Raw genomic sequence first — 26,379 nt, forward strand, 5'->3', positions numbered from 1 at the left:
TTTGTGTATTAAAAAACTCCCTTAGGAGCAAAAAGCAGCTTCTCCTTCTTGCTTTGATTTCTTTAGCAAGTCCAGGACCTGAAGTGTCTACTTCTGTAACATCCCGAAGATAAGCAGGGCCTTTGTGTAAGGCACAAGGCACAGATAACCGAGATGAAGGAGCAACACTGTTTTCCCCGGGCGGGTAACCGACCTCAGTTCCTTGGCTAAAGACGTAACTGATGTGGTTTCATGAAGATATCTAATGGATCACGAATCAAAGCCCTGTTAGAAGTTTCCAAGATAAAATTCCCTCTATGGACACATTTAGGATTTTGGCGTCTGAATCTGATAACTTGGGTGGTGGCGGTGGTAGGTCGTGGTAGGAAGAGAAAGGCACTTTGGAAATACCCGCATAGAAGGCTTTGAGGACTTTGTGCTGAGATGATCAGCTCTACACCTGTCACCCAGTCCCTCCCAGTCCCGGTACCTTTCTAATAACCCACTGCATCAACCCGAGGTAGTACAGCATGGACATCACGGTGCTGAAGAAAACCACAATTGGCAGGACCTGGGGGGACAGAAGCAGTTGTGGGTTAATGTTGGGCCCAGTCGCATTTCAGGTTTCATATGAGGTTTCCTCTCTGCCTCCTTTTCTCCTGCTGAAACGCCATCAAAATACCGGAAACTCTTCTTGAACCAAACACTTTTCTCAGGCAGCTTTCCTGTCTACGGTCTCTTATTCCAATATGTTCTAGATAAGCTTCAGTGTATTTCATAGGAAACCTCACCTTTTTTTTCCCTTCCAAGATGAACTTTTCTTACTCAGAGAAGGAATGAAGTTTTGTGGGGGATTTATCATAACTAGATCAACAAACTTAAGGCCACCAGCAAATATTCTTATTGTACTGACATTAAAAAGATCTGAGCTTCACCATTAATTAGCAGAGTGGGTCAAGACAAATTGTGAGCAACTTTAAATCTTTATACTGGGGGGCTATAGAGACCCCAGAAAGCACGGTGGCTCCTTACACACACTATTTCCTATGAAGTAAGCATTCATGCTTTTAGATTTTAAAATAATGATTACTTTATCTATAGATTTCTGAATCACTAAAAAAGTGACTACATTGTGGAAACTAGTTTAGTTCTGTGTTAAAGAAATTGTATTTTCTTAGATCCTATTTTCCTGATGCTCTTTGGGTGTCTTCAGTGCAGCCTGTGTTCCCACAGAGAGTGGTTTCTACCCTGCGTCGGCCACACAGAGCCGTGGGCTGGGCCCCTCCTCAGCCCCACCCTACCTCACCCCTCCACCACTGTGCCCCAGCTAAATGGCCAGACACAAGCTGCCACCAGAAGTACAGAATGACCAGGGACAATCTGTACAGAATCAAATTTAGAAAAATCTATTAATAATATATATTAAAAGACATTTTGTGCTAGTATTCAGAGCTCACTCACTATGAGCCTTTTATTGGCCATAATGGGTAGCCAGCACCTTCCTAAAAGTTTGAGGGAGTTGAAGGGGCTTGTCTCTGTAATGTTCCCACAGGGATTCAGCACCGGCAGGAAAGGATGGAGGCCACTGCCCTGGAAGGGGGAAGGAGGTCTGAAGACACCCACATTGTCTGAGTGTCAAGTTACTTTCTTTATGACTTTACTTTTTTCCAATTCTCAATTCAATTCATGGTATAAGCATAATTCTACCTCACACTGTAAACACTTGATCTTTCAGAGTCAGCTTAGCTATCTTAGCCTTAAAGCCAAATCAGCAGTTTAACAAAAAGATTCCACATAAAAGTTAGCCTAACTGAAACCAGGGAAATTTGGAGGTAAATTTGGAGTCTCTAGGTGAGAAAATAATTTAGAAGTGTATGAGCACCAACACACCACAAAAAAGAAAGCTGGAGAGAAACCCAAATGCATCTTTCTGACTCATTGACAGGTATTGGTAGGGACTTCCCACAGGGCACGAGAAAGTCCCAACTGTGCCCGGTCACGGGGCCAGGTTGCCTTTCCCCTGTCAAATAATATGCCTCCTTCGCTTAGGAGAAGGCCCACCCCAGGCAAAGGCTGTGCTGAAGGGGAGATGAGAAAGGTTTGGCTTGGTGATGGCTTTGGAAGAACAGAGGTTGATGTGGCTGACCAGCTGTGTCTGGGACTGAGAGGTTTCCCCAGCGCAGAGCTATCACTGACCCTGGACCCGTCAGCCATTGCCGGCAACATGCCTGTCGTTGTCAGGAACATAATGTTCTTTTCCCTGAAGTCCCAGATACTGATACCCCATATGATTTTTTTCATAGATATCTCAGTAAATGCTACAAGCTCCCCCCCAAATATTTGAATATTTGTGACTTCCTCTGCATGTTTGCCTTAACGCTGTAGTAACAAAGCACAATGTGTGCACTCCACTGACTTCAGATACATTGTAAATGACAAATCGCGGTGATGTGTTGCGTACCATTGACAAGCTCGGCAGTTGCATACCTCCCTTTGGTCAGTTAAGTTCTATCTGAACATCTACAAAGACTGAGAAGTTAGGGAAAAGGCAGTTACTACCTAGAAAGGGGGCTTGGCTTTACCTTAAATGCAAAGAAGTGATCTTTGTATTTCTCACCAAAGACAAATGAAGCACCAGCATCAGTGTACTCCAGAAAAGTCTGAGTTAAAGAAAGAAAAAGAGAGATGGTTACAATCACTCAAGAGTCCACAGTAACACTAGGACTCTGCAGAAGATGGAAACCCAGCAAACTTGTTGGATAGACTTGCAAAGTTCATGTTCTCAGCTTTGCTCCCTCCAATGAATGGCACAGGATTATATTTTTGAGTTACATCTGCATTTCTGACATTCAGTCTGACTCCAGGAAGCTAAAGAATGAGCCAAATGTGGTCCAGCAAGCCACAGATGGCACATGGGTGGCGCAGGTTGCCACTGGGTACAAGGGAAGCCTGTTTCTCTGTCTTTGGAACCGTCTTAGAAGTGCAGCACCCTTTGGGCAGGGTGGAGGGACAAGGGAGTGATGTAGGGATGATAAAGGTGGGGGGAAGTAGTAATATTAATAAACTAGACAGATTAATGTATTTAACATAAACAAAACGATTTGTCTAACCTATGTTACAGGATTAAAATTTGGGTTGACTAATGCAGACAAACCTAACACGTCTTGAGGATTACATCCAAAAGTTAAATGCACCACATAAAAGTCAGGTGTTACTTTGAACCAAACTTACCTGAACTTGTCTGCCCAACCAATTGAAAGCTATAAATCCAGGGTCAGTCCTTAGAATCAAGAGTCCAAGAAGAAATTGTAACCCAATTCCCCAAAAGACAGGTCTCCAGTAAACCTATGCAGAAAGATCAAGACGTGTATCTTAGTAGAAAATTAATGCTAACTTTGGCATGTGTCTGAAGGATCACTTTTCCTTGGAAGCATTCTCAGTTGTGGCCTGTGACCCATCTTCTTCAGGATGGCCAAAGCAGTCATGCATGTAGAACCCCTTGATAGGATCATACCTTTCAAAACTCAGGATTGTGTTCCCTCTTCCTAAACCTGAATTTGTAGCCTTTGCTTCCAGAAAAGAAGGTAGCCATTATGTCCTGCTAAATAACTTAGACATGAACAATAGTCTAAGATGGGCCACTAAAGGAGGGAGGATCTGGCTATCCTAGTCATGTTGTAAATATTGGACACATATAATTATTTCCCATCTGGAAAATAGAAAGGTCCAAGATTTGTTGATCTGACAATTCTAAGTAAGTAATTTTCTGCCCTGTCAAGGGGCTCTTGTTTCACTGCGAAAGGGACCAAGAAACTCTAATGCAGACCAGGACATAGCAGGAAGGGACACTCATCTCCTGTCATTTTTGATGCAGGGCTGAGTGGTCTGAAAAGAACTATGTGATTAAGCGCAGACGACAGAGATGTTTACCCGAGCAGGGCAAAGGATTTGGGTCACATTAGGTGAACTTGGTCTCTCATTAATGCTGTTTTCTTGGGTCAGTCTTTTAACTGGTAAAGTCTTTCAGAGTTTGCCATTGTGAGTTACATGCAAGAGCCTCAGTTTCTCAGAATTCTTTCCCAGTTCATGGATTTCATGGGTTACTGGCTGACAGAGCAAGGATGAGAATCGGGTTTGGGGGGCTGGGGGAGGAGAACTGTATAAGGACAAATTTTCAGAGTAAAAAAGCCCAAATTGCAAATGGTACACTGATAAACTGCAGGATCCAAAGGCAGAATATTAGATTATTTACTGGTATGGGGAAATCTGGATCAAAATAGATGAGTTTTCCCTTTACATGTGGTTGATGGGGATGGTACATGAATAGAAATTGAATTTGACAGGGAGAGAATGTCTCCCTGGTTGTGTAACCAGAAGATCACTGAGGGTGAAATAGGAAATAGTAATAGGACAATGAGAGCTCAAGAAGTAGAGCACCCTGCCCACTTTAAATAATCACAGCAAGGTAAGAAAAATATTAAATAATAGTTAAATTCTCTCACGATCAGTATTTTGAGTAATTGATACATGGGGGAAAAAACCCAAAAGATCAATTTCATACTTACTCTGGTTGGGTGCTTAGAAAACAGAAATAACAGGACAATGTACATTATGAGCCCACCGAAGGACACCAGATGCTGTCGGCCCATCCTGTAAGTGTCCAAGACCAGCCAGAAAATAACCCCCAGGATCAGGGAGCTCCAAATCACCCTAAGAGAACAGGAAGGGAAGCACTGGCATCATTTGTTGCACTAACGTGAGAACTGTAATCAAGCTTAAACTAACAAACAAAAAATGTGAGTGAGAGTAACACACCCCGGTACCAGGAAGCTGTGCTTTTGCGAATTGCAACAGACCCTTTTTGGTTCTGGCTATAATGGCCAATAGCCAAAAAAATTAAGTAATGTGTTCCTCTCACCCTACAACTCTTGGCTCTTTGCCTGTTCAAGGATATATAAAGGGGTCAGAGAGGAGAAAGAGAAGAGAGAGAGAAGTCCGGTGATTTCTTTGAGAGAGGTATTGGGATTTGTCACCTCTTGTTTTGGGAGTTGGGTGAAGTGTTACCTTCTTCCCTTGAAGGGGGAACTTGGAATGTGTTTTCTGCAGTTGGGGGACCTCACCAGAGCCTCAGAGAGCTGACTCCAACTTTAGACAGGGTTCGGACTCCCCTAGGGAGTCTAGCGGGCATGACCAGGCTGACTCACTGCTTGCACGGCAGAGCCAGAGAGGCTGCTGTGTTGGGCTTACACAATCCCAGTTTATTAGGCCAAGGATGTGGGACATTTCCTGGTAGATCCCACGTGAGCCTCACTGGGGAGAGGCTGGTCCTGGATCCTACCCAGGAGGGCCACCTGCAGGGAGAGGAGGTCCCACAGGGAGAGGAGGTCCCACAGAGAGAGGCTGAAGGGAAGGCCCTGAGCATCACCACAGGACATGGGTGCCTACGGGAAGGAGTTGTCATTAACACTTCACAGGCCCTGCCTCCCAAGGAGGCCAGCTTCCTACCCAGAGCAGGGGGCCACCTCTCTCAGTCAGAACCGTCCCAGCTCTGATCTCTCTCCTGGCTTTGAGCCTGGCAGAGGGGCAAGTGACAAAGGGGAAATGCAGGCCCAAGCTGGGGAGGAAAGATGGGACCCTTGGTCAAGTTCATAGTTTTCATTATTATATGGGAAAGCACATCCTGATACTCAAAATGTGCCTGTGACCATTGGACTATTAACTAAGATTGTGCAGAAGAGTTGCGGGCCTTTGACATTTTTATACAAAGTACAAGGTCGATAGCTCCCATCGAATCAAATTGAAAGGATGATGGATGAGAAAAACTAAGTTGTATTTTGATCACAATCCACAGGTCACGATTTCAACATACTGGTTGGTTACATAAAAAGATAAGTGTTAGTGATCCTTGATAAAGTTATATATATATATATATATATATATATACACATATTTGAGGCAGGGTCTTGTTCTGTTGCCCTGGCTAGAGTGCACTGGCGTCATCACAGCTCACTGCAACCTCAAACTCCTGGGCTCAAGCAATTCTCCTGCCTCAGCCACCCAAGTAGCTGGGACTACAGGCATGCACCATGATGCCCGGCCAAAACCCTAAGTTTTTAATGAACAAGAATCATGGAGGGAAATTAGGAGAAAAGAAAAAGAAAGGAAAGCCTGAAAAATTACTTGGATTCACTAGTCAACAAAGAAGTGCAATGAATGAGATAGCAGCTGACTTAAATCAATCAGAAATGGATATAAAGATTTATATTCATCATAACATTTAAAATAGCAAAAATTTTTTAAGTACAATACATAGTCAACCATGCAGGAATATAAATTAAAAAATCAAATTCAAGATTGAATATGTTCTATGATCTCCATTTTGAAAACAAATTTTAAAGAGACTGTGTATAATTTGTATAAGAAGAAAAAAGTTGCAAAAAATGAGAGCTCATTGCAGAGGTGTTGTCAGCAATCTCCAGCATTTTGTATTTACAGACCAATTCTTTATAAACAGGTACTGAGATTAGATGGCATTTGTGCTGCTGTTCCCTGTCTTGTACCAGGACAGATATTAGTGATCCATCACGAAGCCCTACCACTGACAGGTTAGAGGGAGAGCTGCAGCCATCCCTGCTATGACTAAACTCTCCCACTATTGTACATTCCTGACTGCTCCTTGATACGTGGCCACATAATTGTCTATCTAATACAGCACAAGAAAAGTTATTAGATTAACATCCTTTGGACATTTATCATTTAATAACACTTGAAATTAAGGCAGTTTGTAGGGACATTTGGACACGTCTCAAATGAGTCATCACCTCATCGAGGCCTTGATTTCCTATTTGTAAAATGAAGACATTATAACAGATCACTCCCTACATTGCTTCTAGCTTCAATGTCCCATAAATGAGGAAGCAATTTCAGAACAAATTCTTGGAACCGTGTTAGAAAAGAACAACACCCCTTTCAACTGCAATAAGAGAACCGATTGCATTTACCACTTCAGCCAGAACCAATGGCCGTTCAGAAACCTTCTGCCAGGAGACAGGATCTCATCAATTCGATGTTCATATCTGGCCATCAAGTGATCCCAGACAACAAAGAAGATGACAGTCACGGTGATCACAAAAAGAGGAAGGGCTCTGTGAAAGTTCAGCACACAGGCTGCAATCACCATAGCCAGATAACCTGTCCAGGAAGCAAATGCAGACATTGAACATCAATACCAGCTAGATGCCAGCCTCAGCCTGGACGGGCTCAGGCAAGGGGAGGTTTAATCAAGGAGCCATTGAATGCAGGAGAGCTCTTGATTTGGAGACTGGCTTCTCTGATGGGCGTTTCTGATGTTTTTCAAACCAAGTCCCTAAGATTCTCACCATGAAGGCTGGGAGGACAGGGTGCTAGGGCCTTTTTCTTATAGCATCTTCTGAGTTCTTGGATCTCGAGGCCTGATCACTGGGCATCCCAACCATTTTTCCCCCTGGCATTCAGACTCGGCAGGGCAGCTACTATCAGAGACAGGCCATGTGTTGAAGCAACCACTAGCATACAAGTATTGATTCCCCTGGTTTGCACCTCACACTTGGCCTAAGCTTGAGCAGGAAAATAGACTTACCAACAACAGACCACGTCTCTAAGTGCCACAGAATGTCCAAGGACAAGGGACAAGGGCAGTTACTAAAGTGGCTGCTTTTGAAGAGCAGATGTGAGGATAAGAATAAGGTTCCCTATTCTTAAATGTCAACAAAGATGGTCTGCCGATTAAATCGATTTGGCCCGCCACATGTTTCTGTAGGTGGCAAGTACAATTGTATTTGTATATTTGTATTCTACGAATATTGTGATGAAACACAGCCATGCCCGTCTACTTATGTATTGTTTATGGCTGCTTTTTACTATAATGGCAGAGTGATGTGGTTTTGACCTTATGCCTACCATACTGAAAATCCTAAAATACTCTCTGACCTGGTAGAGAGAAAGTTTGCCAACCCTGCTGTTTCCTGCTGCAGCTGTCTGAGCACCAGCAAAACCACCGACCTCAGCGGTGCAGTAGTCTGGGATTAATGTCTGTGGGCGTGGGTGGGGATGCTTGTATTTTATAGACAGGAGTGTTCTTGAAAATGGGCCGAGGAGCCCTTTGCTTTGGAGGGAGTGAAAACAGGAGACATCGTGTCTTGCCTTCAGGCAAGAGGAGAGGGCTGGAGGGCCCTAGCTCCTCAGGTTGCATTCCCATAAAGCGTTAATTGCTTGCATTAACCACTGCACCCCCTCAAATCCACGTGACAATAATGAAAGCTATAAGAGCCCTTGAGAGAGGTGACTCAAAAAATTAGCTGCTGGTCTCATAAACAATTTGCATAGGTTTCTCCTGCGGAGATCCAAGACATAGGGGCTTACAGATTTCCCTCTCTGCCTCTCTGTGTGACTCAGTGAGGGCCAGAAGGAGGTTCATTCTCTTCCAACACAGTCAACATTTGAGGGATTCCCCCAAAAAGAGACAGCGGTATCCCCATCCCCTTTGTTATTTACCTGCTAACAAAATGCTCCAGATGATGTACCGAAGAATGGTTTTGCGTTTCCTACAAAAATCACAAACTGTATTGTACTTCCTTTCCAAACACCTATAACACAAAAGCAAAAAGGCAGCCAGAAGTAAATACCAAAAACATGAAATAAGCTGGCACAATAAGGCTAGATCAGGCTTTGTAAAACAGGCAAGCAAGCAAATTTGTGGAGCATGTGTCTTACAAAATAGAAATGGGAAACTCATTTCATCCTAGACTACAGTCAGCCATGACTTGGATCAACCCTCACTGAATCAGTGTGCCAAGTCCTGGGGCATTAGGGAGATACAGAAAAGGCGCTCCTGGGAAGGCAGCAGAGGGGATGGATCACCAAGCAAAAGCCGAAGCAAATCACAGGAGGAGAGTGTTTCTGGTTAGATTATGAGAGCCTCTGTTAGCTTTAACTAATGCGTATTAATGTTCACTGTTAAAAAAAATAAAAAGCCAAAGAACTGTCATCCCTCCTGGTTCCCTGAAGTTTGAGCAAGTTGGAGGTTCCCTGTCTTAGATAGTCATTCCCTTTAGTCCTAAACTGACCGACTTCACTGGGTGTGTATTAAATGAAAGCAGGATTTTGTGGATTTGAGGGCTATTAACAAACGGGTTGTCACAGCTTTCTCAGAAAGTTCCGGAGTTGGTGGAATGTCTGTTTCTGTCTAGGGCTTTTTCTTTTTTTTTGGAGACAGAATCTCACTCTGTTGTCCCGGCTAGAGTGTAGTGGAGTCATCCTGGTTCACAGCAACCTCAGACTCCTGGGCTGAAGCAATCCTCCTGCCTCAGCCTCCTGTAGCTGGGACTGCAGACATGCACTGCAACACCCAGCTACTTTTTCTATTTTTAGTGGAGATGGGGTTTGCTCTTGCTCAGGCTGGTCTCGAACTCCTGAGCTCAAGCAATCCTCCTGCATTGGCCTCCCAGAGTGCTAGTATTACAGGTGTGAGCCACTGTGCCCGGCCCTGTCCTGGGCTTTGATACAGGTGGGTGGGTAGGTAGTGCATGAGTAATGTGTATGTCTCATCATGTCTCCTGGGGAGGATGGTGTCTAGTGGTCCCTTGGGAGTACATTTGGAGAGGCCACGGGGCCATAGCCACAGTGGCTCTCCTCTCCTTCTCTGGGGATCTCCTTGTCCCCAGGTAGGAGCCTCTTTCCTTGGAGGCCTCCCATTCTCCCACTTGAGGTGGGGTGGGAGGAATTTATGTGCACATTTGACCATTGCCACTTCCAGGCTACTGGATAGCATTTCTAAAATGACCATTTCTCACCCCATATAGACGATTCCCAGTCTCCAGGACCTCAAAGGACTTGGCCCCTAACTGGGAGACCTGCTCTCCCCTTGGTTAATGGCTCCACTTCCACCGTCTTGCCTGTGTGTCTAGGACTCAGCCACCTCTCAGGCTTCAGGGCACAGCTCAAGTCCTTCTAGAAAACTTTCTTGCATCTTTTCAGACAGACACGTTCCTCTGCTCTTTATTCTTACTGTCTTCTTTGATTGTGATTTGTTATAAACCCACTACTGACTGTAACATCCTGGAGAGTAGATGTCTGTGAGCCACAGCAGCACCAGGAGTAGGGCCTTGGATATTAGGGTGCTCAACGGGCATTCATCGATTTTGCAGATAAGTGAAATGGGAGTGCATACTGCTTATCTGGAACAGCATTTTACAGCTGTGCGTTGGGACCCATTCGTGGATTGTGAAGTCCACACATGATGTCTACCATTAAAAAAGAAAGATGCATCAGAGGTTGTCACACCTAAGAATGATAGGCATCCTTTCATGAAACTTTCATTGCCATATATGTGTGTGACTCTGTGCACTGACAATTAGAAACAGCCCTCCAGAAGACACTGGGTGCGTACAAGCATAGTGAAGGCTGTTTCTCATGGTCTGATTGAGGAAAGGCCAATGATCCATTACTGAGTTGAAGGTACAGTGTTAAAAAGTAGCAGCAGCACAGGGTGACGTTTAGTAGGGTATTGTAGGTTGACCCAACAGATTCTTTCATGACAGGGAATGTGTGTAGTCCATTCTAGCAAATGTAACTCTGCATTAAGGTAAAGCGGCTGGGAATAGACACCTTTGGTCATTTGGTTATCTAGGCTGAACCGTTCCCAGACTCCTGGTGGTGGTTTCAGTCCCATTAACATCACTGAAACCTGAGGACCTCTGAACACCCAAGAGAATTTCCCAGCGTCAGAGGCTCATAAGGTAAAATGAAGGGTGAAGCTTAGCACTGGCTCCTGACCATGGTATACATGAGACAGGCACTCCCAACCCCGGTTCTGACCAACGCCAGAGGTATCTTCTGACACATGAAAACAAAGTTCCTTAGAGACATAGGAATGTGAATAAAATTTAAATAGAAATTTAGAAAATGGGCAAATACTGTAGCATGATGGCAGAGCAGAGACAAGCCCGTACTAGGATCAGAAGCTGACACTGTAAGCTGGCTCTGTCCTCTCTTGCAGACGCGGACAAGTCACGCCTCTGAGCTTCATTTTCCTGGTTCACAAAATAAAACAATCTTGTCTCTCCTCCCTTACAGGGTTGTAAAGACTTGGAATACTTTTGGAATACTATAAGGTAGGATCAACAGTTTGTTGGGGTTTAAAGTGGATTGGGTTTTGAGAAATCTATCGCTATTGATCGACATCAGGAAGAAGAATTAACTACTTTTGTATGGACTGGAGCAATTAGTTGATAATTTACACCTTTAATTAGAGAACTGTCATGGGTGAATTTAAATCTAGACATTGGGTTCCTGGGACATCAGCAGTCTGAACTGACCACATCGATCATCCTAGAGCTCCATTAATTTTCCTGAAAATGGTGTTGTGTGGGGAGAGTGATTGGGAGTGGGTGGTGGTGACAATCTCTAATAAATCACAAGAGATGTGAAAAATTAAGTGGGGATAAAACAAAGTGATAAAACCAAATAGGAGGTCGGGATGGCTATTTCCCTGGTTTAAAAACTGTACCCTTTTTCGTGCATCTCTTGGTCGTCCTCCACGTCATCTTTGTTTCTTGGAGAATCCTGCTCAATGGTAACCTGCTCTTCACCCTAGAGACCAAACATCAGAGCAGAGATGGGATAATGAGAATCCTAGGCGTAACGGACCCCAATCTTCTTTGCTTAGAACTCTGGCAAAGAACTTTCAATAAGTCCCTTTAAATTATTATGCAGGAAGATGGCTCCTATTATCTACTGCACAGACATTTTCTTTCCTCCTATAATCACAAAAAAATCCAGGATCACATTTAATTCTCCCTTTCCTTCCAAAGGAGCAGTTGGTATTTTCTCCTTTTCTTAAGGGACAGGCTCATATTTGTGCTTTTTGCTCCTTTCTCCACTGTAATCATTCAACCCCAGCTCCGTTTTCCGCCAAGTGCTAAATGAAGTTAATAACAGAGGCTGCATAAATCTCCCTTAATACTCTGCCAGCCCTGTTTCCAAAGGACTGAGACCACAGCTGGATTTATTTTCCTGGCAGCCCAAGGCTTGGTCTGCGGATATGAATGCAAGCTCGGCACCTTGGAGAGCTGATAAACCTCCCCTTGGAACTAGGGTCCTTCTTTCAGTCAGGCTAATGGGGAGTATTTCTCTTACTCAGCCAGCCCTTGCTCTCATTAATTGAGTGAACTATATCCCTGGGCTATTTTTTTCATGGACAACTTTTCTAGGTACAGTTTGACTGGCCCGTAATCCCAGGATGCAGAGGATTTCCTACCTGTCTGCACTCTGTAATAAAGTCTCAAACAATAGGTCTGGCTACTGTTACCAATGGCTGTGGAAGCTGGGCAGGAAGTATACACACATGTGCAACAGTTTTGAGTGTGCTCTAAGATATCTAATGACAAATCTCAGCTTTTGTTTTCTGTCATACCCAATGTCGCCTTTGATTCTCTTTAAAAAAAAATCATAGAAATACATCATGAGCATGTTTCTGAGCTGAAAGGATCATCAAAAATCATACAGTCCTTCGATGCCAAACTCCATTGTACTTCTGACCCAGATTACCTGCGTTTTCTGGGCTGGACCCCAGAAACGAGGAAGGTGAGAGGATCATTGGAAGAGAAACCAGCTGAGTCCAAGCTGCAGCTGCTGGGGACGGGGTAGAGATGAGTTTTATTCATTTATTTACATCTAACATCGCCCAGTCTTGCGTACAGTTAATGTTGGGTAAATTTTTTATTTAAATGATCTTCACTACTATTTCCTTCCAGTGAAAATACCCCAGGTGATCTACTGTCTATGAAGTATCTAACATTACTATTGCTTTCTTCTTTCATTTTTCAATCCTTTCTCATCTTTCAGAAACAACAACAGAACCTCCTCAACCCCCACAGTCATGACATCTGCCCCTTGTCCTTCTGTTCACAGCCAGAGCACTGCAGAGAGTTGCTTCCCTTTTTCGTGGTCACTTCTCACATCCTGCTCCCTTCTCAGCCCACTGTGACTGAGCTTCCACTGAATGGCTCCTGCCAAGGCCACCCGAGGCCCATTGCTGACAAATCCAGTAGCTACTCCTCGGTCTTCACATTCCTGTTTACCATCATAAAATATCTAAAAAATTTTGTCAAACAACTGAAAAATACTTTTTTTAAAAAAAAGAGCAGTTTCAGGTTTGCAGCGAAATTGAGCTGAAAGTACAGAGATTCCTTGTGCATGCCCTCGCCCTGCCCCTCTCCCCACAGCCTGGCCCACCGTGGACACCCTGCACCAGAGCAGTTCATTTGTTACAGCTGATGAACTCACACTGCCCCACCATCACCACCCTGAGTCCACAGTTTGCATTAGGGGCCACTCTCGGCTGCGCGTTCTATGTGTTTGGGTGGATGCTTGATGACGTGTGTCCCCCATTATGGCATCACGCACAATGGCTTTACTGCCCTAAAAATTTATCTCTACTTCCTCCTGACCCTTGCTCCGTGGAAACCACTATCTCTTCACTATCTCCCTAGTTTTGCCTTTTCCAGAACGTCATGTAGTTGAAATCATACAGTATGCAGCCGTTCTAGACTGGCTTCTTTCACTCGCTAATATGCATGTAAGGTTCCTCCATGTCTTTTCAAGGCTCGATGGTTCATTTCTGTTTAGTGCCGAAGATAATGCATTGTGTGGATGTAGCACAGTTGATTTATCTAGTCATCTCCTGAAGGACGTCGAGGTCGCTTCCAATCTTTGGCGATTATGAATAAAGCTGCTATAAACATCCCTGGGAAAGTTTGTATGTGAACCTAAGCACTGTTTTCTTTTTTGTTTGAAGGATATTTAGTAACATGATCATTTTCTAACAATGTATTAAGTGAAATGAATCATTACTTAATATTGTAATTTAGGTAGTGTGATCCCAGTATAGATGACACTTGCATGTGGCCATACGTTTGCATAAAGGATAAAGGTCTAAGACGTTAGGCACTGATTTTTTTTCTTGAATTACAAGCCTTTTCTTTTGTCTCCCAGATTTTCAATACTTTTTCAAATTTCCTACTTTAAAAAAATTATTCTTTCATCATGAGAAAACTTCCCACAAAATGATACATTAGTGGGAACCCAGAATTACTTTTTAAAGGACGATCTACATGGGTCATTTTTTCCTTACCTTTGTAGCAGCAGAAAGCTCTCTTTAATTAAAATCCTATGCAGAATTCGATATAAGTGAAATAAAACAGAGTTCCTCAGACTGGTGTAAATTTAGGTGCCACTAAGAAACCCCAGGACATTATGGACAAAGTTTTAGAACCATATTAGAGCCTTCCTCTATCCGTCTCATCTACCTTAAAATTTAGATTTTTTTTTTAATATCCGTGCTTTTTGCCCTTGGAATGGAGCTTGGAATCTGAAATTGTCAAAGCCTGGGTACTCCTCCCATCAAGGAACTCTGAGGACAGGTGTATAAAAACAAAATCCCTTTGTTTGGTCATGAGTGTTTTCTTCCCGACTCTGACTTACACACTGTGATCACCATTTAATGCGTTCCTCTGAGTGCCGCCTGGGCGACACGCTTTCTGTCCCCACTGTCGTCAGGGGCCTGTTGTGCAGTGGTTACCATGGCGCTAGAGTCACACAACCACCGTCCAGCCATACCTGCTTGGTGTTTCCGTGCTCCCCGCTTTGCACGGCTCTGTTCCTAATCGAGTTGTTATTTTCTGACGTATCCCGGTGTTTAAGATAATCTTCTTCATCCTAAGAAAAAAGTACAGATTGCAAAAGTAAAATGTCAGCGCCAAGAAACAAATGCTCTTCAATGAATGATACCTAGAAGAGTTTTGAGGGATGAGACAAGCAAAGATTAGGTGTTCAGATGAGGCATCTGATCCAAGAAACAGCTGGTGAACCTCGGGCTCATAAAGAAACAGCTCAGTTTTGCTTTGTTCTGCTCTGAGCGAAAGGATGGCTGTGGTCCAACTTGAGGGAGAGAGTGGGGTGGACAATCGCCCTCGTCTAGGCCAGACAACTTTAATAAGCTGAGCAGGGACGAGGGAGCAGGTTTCCACTCTCCTTTCTATCACATCACACAGGTTTTCAACTTAAAAAATGAAATAAAATGTAGAAAACCGTAGGTTGGATAATTTTATTCCTAGATGTGGATTTACGAGATGTCGAAATGTGCTTTGCTTGGTTTAGAGCAATCTCTGGTAGTAATGAGCATAAGAAAAATGCCTTCTGGTGAAGCCATCTTGCTTTTACTTTAAGGAACTGAGTAAGGTTTCCTCTTAGAGGGCTGTCCTGACCTCAGCCGCTGCTTCCAGAAGTGATGAACACCTGGTTTGTTTCTCTTTTATCTCTTTTGGGGTGTCTTTCTCCCATCTCATCCCAACTCGCCTTTTTCTCGGTTAAGTCAACTGAAAAATGGTGCCAGAAATGCCCCCTGGAAGCCCGAGGGCTTTGACCTTGTCTTTGAATAAAGACCAAGTGTATGACTTTGATTTTGACTTCAGGTCTCTGATTGGCCCAAGAGTTTGGAAAATACTGCAATACCAACTTATATTGCATTTTCTACTTATTGAAAAACAAGAGCGAATAAACATGAACAACGTCTGACAGCACACACATGATTTACGCAAATAAGTATTGTTGCCGTACTTCCTTCTGTGTTACAGTAGTTTGTATCTTACTTTAGCATGGTTCCTTGCACATAGCAGTGGTTCCTCGCACGTATCAATTACGCGAGTTAATGAACCACGGTGATTTTAATGTTGCATTAGCGCAGCAATGTAGTGCCTCTGGGTACTTGGCATGAAAATACAGCATGGAAGGAAAATATATACGTATAGACATATTTTAAAGTTAAAAACAAAACCCAGCATGAGCTAATGGAATAACAGGACGTAGGTGACTGGGGGGCTTAGTCCTTAGGGCTAATCACATCTGTGACACTCATTACATGTGTGACACTGAGCAGGTCACATCATCCTAAGCCTCAGCCCCCCATGCGTCCAACACACTTTCAGTTCGGTGTGTCCGGATCCCTCCAAGGTCCTGACATTTGCTGGTGGCATTAGGAGATTCAGGTTCGTGATGCTGATCATCCCTGCCACCTAGTGGCAGGATGTGAGACTTACTTGTGGAACACAGGATGGATCCTGCCTTTTTAAAGTTACTAACAGCAGAAGGGTGTGTGTGTGTGTGTTTTAGGGGGATAATGTGGGTGCTTTTTAAAAGCGGCAACAAAGGTGGAGGCGGGAGAATTGATTAATACCAGGAGTCTGAAGTTGCCATGAGCTATGATGTCGCCCCACACACTCTAGCCCAGGCAACAGAGTGACACCTTCTCTCCAAAAAAAAAAAAAAAAAAAAAAATGACAAAAGCACCTCAGCATGTATTTTTCACTGCCTGATGAGATTACTGTGGCACTGGCAGAGTGTACGCCTTGGCCTTTTAGTATTTGCAGGAAGAACAGTGTCACCCACTTGAGGATCTGCAGCAGAATTAATGGGGTTATTGTGGGTGTTGATTAGTACCTGGAAATTGACTGTTGAGACAACTGTTTCTCTGCTTCTTTTCAAATTACAGTCATGGGGCTGCCACACGGGCCCCAGATGACGTCGTAGCCCATTGTTTCTTCCTATCTATTTAGCAATTCAGATTACTAGTTACCTGTGCGTGCCTAACATCCTACAACCACCACTGTTCTCATGGCTTACCTATCCCTCTACCAAACGAACGGGGAAGAGGGCCGAGGGAGTTGAGTGAGAGTGTTTCTAGGCAGTATTCACGTGCCATTTTTAATTTCTCCAGTTAGCTGTTGTTCTTAGGCGTGCAGAAGGGCGGTGACCCTGGATTGAGCCCACTTTGAGGGGCAGAGCCTGGTAGTTAGGAGCACATTGTGCCCGGGGCTTGTTTCCTACCATCTCTTTGATCCTGCGCTTTCTGATTCTCCAGTGAGGACAGATCCACAGTGGCCGTTACAGGGAGGCACAGATGGAGGGAGGCCTTTCTATTTTCTCCCTTTTGTTCTAAGCCTTGATAACTTTGAGAACATTGGAAATTACTAAAATTACTCCCCTCTCCCTCATTTGTGGCATCCCCTTTCAAAGAGTTTTAGCTGACACAGGGCCATCTAGGAAAAAGGCTACATTTCCAAGCTTCCTAGATTCTTGCCAATAAAATGCCAGTAGCTGGAGTCCTCTGGGAGGCAGCCCAGGGAATGTTCCTTAAGGAAGCTGGCAGGTGCTCCCGTTCCCTTTGGTCCTTTCCTGTCTTGCTGCCTGGTGTGCGATAGCTCCATCTGGGCCAGAACACGAGGCCCAGATCCTAGTGATGTCAGAGTGGGGAGTCAGGAGGAACTTGGGTCCCTGCAACCCGTGGGCAGCACAGCACACTCACTGGCTCTGCACTGCCCCTACCCACCCCTAGACTTTTATCCGGATGAAATTAACTTCTCATGTAGTTATGGCCAGTGGTTAAGGCCATGAACTACAAATTAACTTCTCCCTGTTGCTTTTGGTATTTCCTTTTATTTTGCTCTGAATGATACAGTAGTTAGCAGACAGGAAATATTTGCCTTAAACCCTTTACAAAGTTTTGCATTTGTTTGGTCCTCATAAGAGGCCTGTGAAGTGAGGGCTGTGATCCCCATTTTCACAGATGAGGAAACTGAGGCAAAGACAAGTGAATCACTCAACAGCCAGAAATGGCTGGGTGGGTCCTCAACCCGGACTGCCCATGCCTAGCCCATACTGCTTCTGCAGAGCTTGACCCCTTGGACCTTGCACATACGGAAAGAGGTACTAGTCTACCTACCAGTTTGACTCCTCTTGGTTCCCTTTCAATTTAGAGGCCCGATCTGAACCCTAGGTAATAAAGGACAAGAGTAGAAATGATAGAAGTGTTGAAAGTCCCAGAGGTGCTTGTGGCTGCTTTTAAACCACATTTAGGCTCTGGCGGTCCTTTCTCGACCCAGAATAATGGCCTTCCCCACCCTGCACGCTGGTTTTAAATGGACTCTGTCTTTCTAAATACATAAGTGGGCACTCCTGCCTTTGTGGACATGTCCAGTCTTCATGGCTAGTGTGACATTCTTCAGCCTCTCCCTACTGTGCTCTGAATGCACAGCCTGGATTCCCTTTCTCAGTTCTTGTGGCTGTGGTTTCCCTGCTGCAGACTGGCGGCGACGGTGCCAGGGAGCCTTTCTTCTCTACAGCGTTTGCTCTGAACATACGAGGGGCCTTGCGGAGGAGGCACAGCTGGGCTCAAGGCCCGAGATAAGGACAGAAACCTCAAGCACCCAGGAGACGTTCATCCTGACCTTTGGCAGGATGCAAGTGTGCCCAGCGGTCCAATGTGATGTGACGAGGACTCCCTGGGGGAGTCATTTTGAAGATTCTGGAGGCTGACACATTACAGCGGGTTCTGTGAAGCGTTTGATAATATACTTCAAATGGAAGGCGTTACACTATCAGATCTGCTTTAGATTGGTGACCAAAGTTGCTTATTTTATTTTACTGTCTGTGTATCTATGTACTCTATCTGGTTAATTTCACATCTCTGTACACCTTTGAAACAATTCGCCTAGAAGCTGTCAATATGGTGCATTCTGAGAAGTAGCGATGCCTGCAATATTGCCGTGAATGTCAGGCTCTGAATGCCTGGGACACAAACGGGACTATGATATCAGTTGAATTTGGAACTGTGCACATCTGTAAATCTGTGTTTTACCCACTGGACTCTAAGCAGCTGGGTACTCTTTCCCCTGTTCTCTGCTGAATACCATGTGCACAGCCCAGTGCCGGACACAGAGGTGTTCAATAACTGTTTTTGAATGAATGGGAAAGATATTTCCAGAGGCTGCTGAGCTTTATAGCATCTCCTCAGTTGAGCAGAAACCAAATGGTAGGGGACTGCTTTCTCTCCTGCAAGAAGGTTCCCTGATTTCTAATAGTCTAAGACTCAGTTGTACAAACGAAGGTGTCAGAAACACATCTGTAATTTCTATTGTTCTTCTGAGCTTCTTCAAGTGATCTAGCCTTTGTGTATCCATTTCTCTGAACATGGAATGGGACTAGAATAGAGCAACTGCCTCAGAAAGTAAATAGATCACAGGAAGTGGACTCAACATAACCTTAGGATCACTGTTTTTTGGGAATACTGACAGTTATTGATAAATATTAATTGGGGTTGCATTTGTGATTACAACCTTGGGTTCCATGATCAAACCTGGGTTCAAATCCAGGCTGAATTTTGAGGGCTCATACCCCATCATGTGGGAATGGAAGTGGTACCTACCTAGCAGGGTTAGGTGGCTCAATCCAATGTACACCTAGCCACGTGCTCATTGACTATAATGTTAATTTTATGCTTTAGTTTTCTTCCCACTTGCTTGTTCTGGGCTATTTATAGTCTCTTTGTCCTCTATATTTGAAATTTGCCTTGTCAAAGTCAACATCTGTTTGGTGAATCTGATCTTTCCAAATTGTTTGGGATCATTCTCTCATCCCCTTATTTTTTGCTTTTATAATCAACCAAGGTCAAATGTTTTAAGGGCATTTCTCTATAAAATTATTCTCTGATTGCCTGGGCTTTGCCCAGGAACAATTGCATTTTCAGACCGTATCTGGAAGCCTTAGTTCCTTCCTAGTGTTCTTGACCCACTAGGCTGGTGGTAATCTCTGGCTCAAGTCTTGGGTTTGTGTAATCCTTAATGTGAGTTAATGGCCACTGGCTAGACCATTGCCTTGAGAGGTTCCCATTTTTCCTGCCGCCCAGTACGGAGCTGCAGTACCTGTGGGAAGAGACCCCCATGGTCAGCCTGGGGCTTGCTGCCACACTTCCCTGGCATGATTATTTGTGATCTCTTAGCGCTGAGGGATCTTTGGACTGGGCGCAAGGAGTCAGGCCTCTGCATGTTGTTGCTGTGAGTGGCAGTTAAGCTAGCCACATGTATGGCTTCAGAACGCTGCTAACATTCCCTCTCCTATTGTGAGCTTTGTGAACCCGGGGGGCAGAGGAAACCCCTACAAATGGGAATATCAGGAAAAGGGGAAAGACGCAGAGTGCTGTTCCCAAAGGAGAAAAATTAAAGGAAGGTTTATAATCAGATTTTTAAGAGAGTTTAAACATACGAGTATTCATAGAACATGGTTTCTATGAACTTTCTTCAAACAACTGCTAGAGGAAGAAGCTACATGAAGGATAAGTGGCGAAATTATGATAAAAGGAGTGATTGTATGTTTTGAAGGTATTTGATGAATTAAAATCTAAAAACTCCAGGGATTATGATTCCAGAACAAATTATAAACATTGTGACTTCTAGCAATGTAGAGCAAACATCATCAGAGTGCCACTGAGGGGTAAGAGAAAGGAGGTAGAGGCAGGGTAGGCGGTCAATTTCCTGTTCAGTTTGTGCTGGGCCCTGCTCCCTACTGCAGTGGTTATTACTGAGTGAAATCTGTCTTCATCGCTGTAGCCTGTGTTTGGCTTTGTTTATCTTTGACATTAATCATAGCTGGGGATAAGACCAAAAGGTCTGAGTTAAATTTCTCCAAATTCATTGAAGTACATTTTTTATTTCTTTTTCATATACAGGATTTTCAGAGCCGGGGGCTAGTTGAATGCATAAATGCAGATTCGTCTGCTCCACGACATCACCGCCCTTTGTGCTGCCGGTTACCAGGTTACCTTTCACTGTTATTGCAGTTTCTGATATTTGCGTTTGTTACTGTGTAATTATTTCAATCTGGTTCTAATTTCCTGTTATTGTTCTTCACGTTTTTCTGGCTCGGGCTGGTTTGTTCCAATGGGGGAAGACACTCCCGTCAGTAAGAACTTCCTATATACTTAGGAGGGAGAAGACCAGAGAAGTCTGAAGTCACCCACCGAGAAGCGGGTCCCCAGAGCAATAATGTGACACCACCTTCACTCCCGCCTGCCAGCCCCAGCACTCTGTGCATCTCCCACATGCGGTGTTACTTAGCCCTCCCTCCCTGATTCTCTAATATTTGCAGCTTCATCAACTTTTTATTGTCCCGAAGCCAAGAATTCATAGGTAAGTATTTCTCCTCCACAAAAGGCAGCCTTTTATCGGTACTTACTGCTTCCATTTTCTTGCCTTACGTGTATTCACTCTTCAACCCATTTCAATCTAGCTTCCGCTCCTACCACTCCATGGAAATCACTCTTGTCAAAGTCAAGTTTTCTATCCCCTAAATTCATTTTTTTAATTTAAAAAAAAAATTCAATTTTATTTTTGTAGAGACCAGGTCTTGCTATATTGCCCAGGCTGGTCTCAAGCTCCTGGCCTCATGTGATTCTCTTGCCTCGGCCTCCAAGGTGCTTGGATTACATGCGTGAGCCACTGCACCTGGCCTGAATTCAGTCTTTAAAATGCACAGTGTACTGCAAGGCTGGTGGCCGGCACCCCTCCCCTCCCTAAAGAAAAAGAAGCCCATGAGTCCCGCCCTAAACTGTAACAAAGAACTCTCCACTTTGTGAGCCAAAAATTCGCACTGAAGAGAAACCCCCAACCCCCAACTCCAAACCCTTTATAAGCCTGCTCAACACTTTCCAGTGGGTGACTTCTCTGGCCCCCTCTCTCCGGACCAGTGAACCTTGCCCGGGAGCACTTTCTTTCCTCCTCTCCCAATAAAGCCTTGTTGCTTGCCCTCTTCACTCTGCTCGTCTTTCTTTCTCTGCCGCTGCCCATCCAAAAACCTTACATGTACCACTCCTTTAAAATGCTCCTATCCCCACTTCTGTAATATTACTTTGCTAGTTTCCTCCCACGACCTGTATGTACTGTGCCTTCTCTCCTTCCTGTGCCATTCCAGCCTTTTCTACTCAACTCTGAATGTTACATACATGTCCTCTGGGCTCTGTCCTAGGAATGCTCATTCAGTCCTCCAACAAGTGTTTCTTGTGCACTTATTATGGGGCTGGACATTCTGCTGATGCTGGGGATTGTGTATATGGTCCCCGTTCTCAGGGAGTTTAGAAGAAAAGCTGTCAACCATGAATTGTACAATTGATTAATGATAATCATGAGAAGCACTACTAAAAAGTTCAAGATGCTACTTCTACTTCTGCAGGCTAATTGGAATGATTGAGACTGTTTCTTAAATTCCAAAGATGTGACCTGTTCAGTCAGGGGCAGCTGGAAATGCTCACTAGCTAAACACTTTCCAAGTAAGAAAAAAGATAAACAAACAAGGATATAATCCCTTTGAATCTATCAATTGAAACTAAGATTCTTCTTTCTTACTCTCATTTCCTTCTCCGTTTTTTTTTTGAGAGACAGTCTTGCTCTGTCGCCCCAGGTAGAGTGCAGTGGCCTGATCATAGCTCACTGTAGCCTCAAACTCCTGGGCTCAAGTGATCCTCCTGCCTCAGCCTCCCGAGCAGCTGGGACTACAGGCGCACACCACCACACCCAGCTGATTTTTCTATTTGTTGTAGAGTTGGGGTCTCACTCTTGCTCAGGCTGGTCTTGTACTCCTGAGCTCAAGCGATCCTCCCAGAGTGCTGGGATTATAGGCGTGAGCCACGGCACCCAGCCACAATTTGGTTTTGATATAGGCAACTCGCCACTCTGTTTGAAGGGGTCAAAATTCAGACCACAAAGTGATTGATTATAGACTGTTTTTTGTTTATAAAAATGCTTTCACCATGGGCACAGCAGGCCAATGATGGGAAGTCTTTTTCTCTATAGGGCTCCCAATACTCAAAGTTTGTGAGGTTAAGAAACATTATATGCCGTATAATATTTACAGCGTGAAAAAAAATATGGAGAATATAACACCTGTCTGTGAAACAATTTGGTCAGATAGGTCCCAGAACGATTTATTTCTTAAAATAGGAAAAGGAAACATGACTTCACTTCTTTATTAAAGTCTGTCATTATAATAAGATAGACTAAGAAGGAAAAGAGAGGGAGAGATAAAGGTTGTGTCAAGAGACACTGGAGATCACTAGTGATAGCTTCATCTTGGAGCACCTTACATAGTCCTTAAGCTATTCAAAATCGTGTTTTGCTTTTGCAGTTGTTGGCTTATACAGCAGGTATCACTACTTGGGATCTTCCTGCACATTCAATAAAATTGACCTCTAATCTACTTTTGGGAAAAAGTTACTTTTTGGTGATTTCTAAAATCACCTTGGCCATTAAGCTTTTCTTTCCAAAGAGTACTGATTAAACAAATGTAAATTACCGTATTAGAAACACATAGAATAAATTTACAGTATATAAAACATTTCTTAAAAAATGCATTTGACTAAATAGGAAATGGCTCAGAATGACCCAAAGTATTTGAAAAATAGCTTTAGAAAGTCTTTTGATGAGACAAGACGTTGAGAGCCAACCTTTCCCAAGCCGGCAGGGACCTAAAGGATTTGAAGTTTTACATTTTGCCCACATGATGACAATTCAAAGCTGCATGTTGGCAACTTGCATCCAGAGGTCTTACAACAACAGGTTCCAGTATTTGCTCTAAAAAGAGGCAGATTTTGGCCAGGCGCCGTGGTTCTTGCCTGTAATCCCTGCACTTTGGGAGGCAGAGGCAGGAGGATCCCTTGAGGCCAGGAGTTGGAGATCAGCCTGGCCAGTATATTGAGACCCCCACCTCTACAAAAAATATATAAAAATATAAACAAAAGGAAAAAAAAGAAAAGAAGGCCGGGCGTGGTGGCTCACGCCTGTAATCCTAGCACTCTGGGAGGCCGAGGTGGGAGCATCGCTTAAGGTCAGGAGTTCAAGACCAGCCTGAGCAAGAGTGAGACCCCGTCTCTACTAAAAATAGAAAGAAATTAGTTGGGTAACTAAAAAAAATAGAAAAAATTAGCCAGGCGTGGTGGCGCATACCTGTAGTCCCAGCTACTCGGGAGGCTGAGGCAGGAGGATTGCTTGAGCCCAGGAGTGTGAGGTTGCTGTGAGCTAGGCTGACACCACTGCACTCTAGCCCAGGCAACAGAGAGAGACTCTGTCTCGAAAAGAAAAGATATAAACAGCATCTCCAATTAAATGGTTTGATTAATAACCGACATTTGAGCATTTGTTAGGCACCAGTGCTTTACGTTACTTTCCTAATAGTCCTATGATGCGCAGTATTAGGAGACCCAGCTTCTGATGAAGAAACAGGTACAGAGAAATTAGGTATGTTGCCTAAATGGTGGGCCTGGCAAATCCAGGCAGTCTGACTCTGAACCCCAACTCTTCACTTGAATAGCTTGTTTTGTCCTTGTCATGATTCACTACGGGATTTTTAGCCTTCCTATCGATGACCCTCCCCTGACATTCCCCACCCCCAGCCTCAGTCTGCCTTTTCTCAGAAACTCATCACCTTCCTCCTTCACCAGAGGCCATGTATCTCCAGCCAAGGTCCAGGCCACACACAGTACAGTCTGTACTCGGAGCACCACAGGCTGCCTCTGCTACCCGCTCCTGTGCTTTCTAAATTCTTCCTCCTCTACTTCTTTCTTCCTCTTCTCTGACGTAAAGACTTTACACTCTGCAGGGGAACAGGGAAGAGACGGTGTGAGCCAACAGGAAGCCTAACATTTGCTGGCTCCTAGAAATGTCTCTCTGAGCAGCTTTGTCTGTCTCCTCCTGCGGGACAGGACATACCATGCAAGTGGACCTGTGCTCCCACTTGCTCGACCTGTTTGGGTCCAGCCTCCAATTAAGCAATTTTTCTTTCACATCTCCTCAGCTGCACAAATTAGACCTGTCCTCTCCAACTTCTTCCTTGCAGTTGTTTCTGAACCAATCGAGTCTGGTAGATGAGAAACTCGGGGCTCAGTCATTGAAATTAAAAAAATTAAAAAAATTTGAAAAGCTAGCGAAGCTGTAAAGTGACACAATTCAAAGGGAGGGACACTGACAGGGTAGGAAGACACGTCAGTGAGCAGCCGCACAACTTCATGCGCTGTGCTACTGGGAACGCTGGCACTCTCCCGAAGATGGGCTGGTCAGGAGAGCCAGGCCACTGGGCTGTCCACGGAGAGCAGCTTTGCCTGTCTCGGCGCCTTTCGAACTATGGCTGACACTTTCCCATGGGGAAAAGCACCTCGCCTCACATTAATGGGTCTCTTAATGACCATGTTTCATGGAGGAATTTATATCATTACTTTAGTTACAACCCCTTATAATGTGGCTGGCCAGTTTATTTTGGAATATTCCTGAGTCCACAGACTTTATAAATTTAGGGGTTTTTGTTTGTTTGTTTGTTTTGGAGACAGAGTCTTGCTCTGTCACCCTGGCCAGAGTGCAGTGGCACGATCATAGCTCACTGTAACCTCAAACTCCTGGGCTCAAGCCATCCTCCTGCCTTAGCCTCCCGAGTACCTGGAACTACAAGCCCACACCACCATGCTGGCTAATTTTTCTATTTTTTGTAGAGATGGGGTCTTGGTCTTACTCAGGCTGGTCTCAAAGTCCTGAGCTCAATTTTAATCAAACAGTAGCTTTCTGTTTCCAGCTTGTAGCATAATGCCTGGCACAAGATCAAGTGATCCTCCTGCCTCAGTCTCTCAGAGTGCTAGGATTACAGGTGTGAGCCACTGGGTCTGGCTGACAAATTTAGTTTTAAATCTACTTTATCATTGGTTTTGGATTCTTGGGACCAAGATTTTGCCACTAGCAAAAGCCTTGAGGTAAATCACGAGGACTGGTCTCTACTCCTGTCTGCCTCTTTCCCACCCTGTCAGTCTCCTGGCTCATGCCTCTCCCGTCTTCCATTTGGGGCCCTGATTTCCCCACATAATGTAATATGGGAAAACCAGTGCTTGACATGGTAGCTCGGGGAGCTACATCCTTTGTGCCCTACTGAGTATTCTCCTTTCACGTAGCACAGCTGTTGCTCAATATACTTTATCGAATGAATGAATGAAAGAATAAAAGCATATAAAATGTTCACTTGGAACATTTGGAAAATGGAGTGATTCCCTGACCCCCAAGCTAGGGGAGGTCACCTTCTTATGCCATGAATAGTACTTTTCACAGACAGTATTGAGCTCGTTTGCCATCATTTAACTCATTTCAACCAAACAGTAGCTTTCTGTCTCCAGTTCCTAGCACAATGCCTGGCACAAGGTCAGAGATCAATACATTTTTGTGGAATCAGTAAATGTCATACTTATGTCAAAGAGTTTTGCCTCACAGAGGAAAAGAAAACAAAAACAAAGTTTTGAATTTGCAGAGCCAGGATTCGGGAAGGAGGATGGAGAAAGACTTCAGGGACATTTCTCTGCTTCCTGACTCAACCATTCCCAGTAATCACCTGCTTTGTTCCTGAACACCCACAGGAGGCTTCTTAACCAGGTGACTCATGTGGCTTTCCCAAGAAATCCCTATCTTTATTTACTTCCAAATAACACGAGATGTGCATACTAGCCTTCTT

General features: G+C 44.2%; 1 protein-coding gene across 1 annotated transcript in view; it reads right to left on the reverse strand.

Moving 5' to 3' along the window:
- SLC28A3 (solute carrier family 28 (concentrative nucleoside transporter), member 3) overlaps positions 1 to 16,607 on the reverse strand; it is a 30,306-nt gene extending 13,699 nt beyond the window's left edge. The window contains exons 1-9 of the mRNA XM_012640013.1: positions 16,563 to 16,607; positions 14,635 to 14,733; positions 11,525 to 11,607; positions 8,512 to 8,603; positions 6,981 to 7,170; positions 4,545 to 4,689; positions 3,211 to 3,324; positions 2,562 to 2,639; positions 470 to 550 (exon numbers count right to left, since the gene is read on the reverse strand). Coding sequence (XP_012495467.1) covers positions 470 to 550; positions 2,562 to 2,639; positions 3,211 to 3,324; positions 4,545 to 4,689; positions 6,981 to 7,170; positions 8,512 to 8,603; positions 11,525 to 11,607; positions 14,635 to 14,733; positions 16,563 to 16,607 — 927 coding nt within the window. The remainder of the gene's footprint in view (positions 1 to 469; positions 551 to 2,561; positions 2,640 to 3,210; positions 3,325 to 4,544; positions 4,690 to 6,980; positions 7,171 to 8,511; positions 8,604 to 11,524; positions 11,608 to 14,634; positions 14,734 to 16,562) is intronic.
- Between the last annotated feature and the right edge of the window lie 9,772 nt (positions 16,608 to 26,379).

The sequence above is a fragment of the Propithecus coquereli genome, unplaced genomic scaffold (assembly GCF_000956105.1).
Source record: "Propithecus coquereli isolate 6110/MARCELLA unplaced genomic scaffold, Pcoq_1.0 Scaffold147, whole genome shotgun sequence".
In the NCBI taxonomy this organism is placed as follows: Eukaryota; Metazoa; Chordata; class Mammalia; order Primates; family Indriidae; genus Propithecus; species Propithecus coquereli.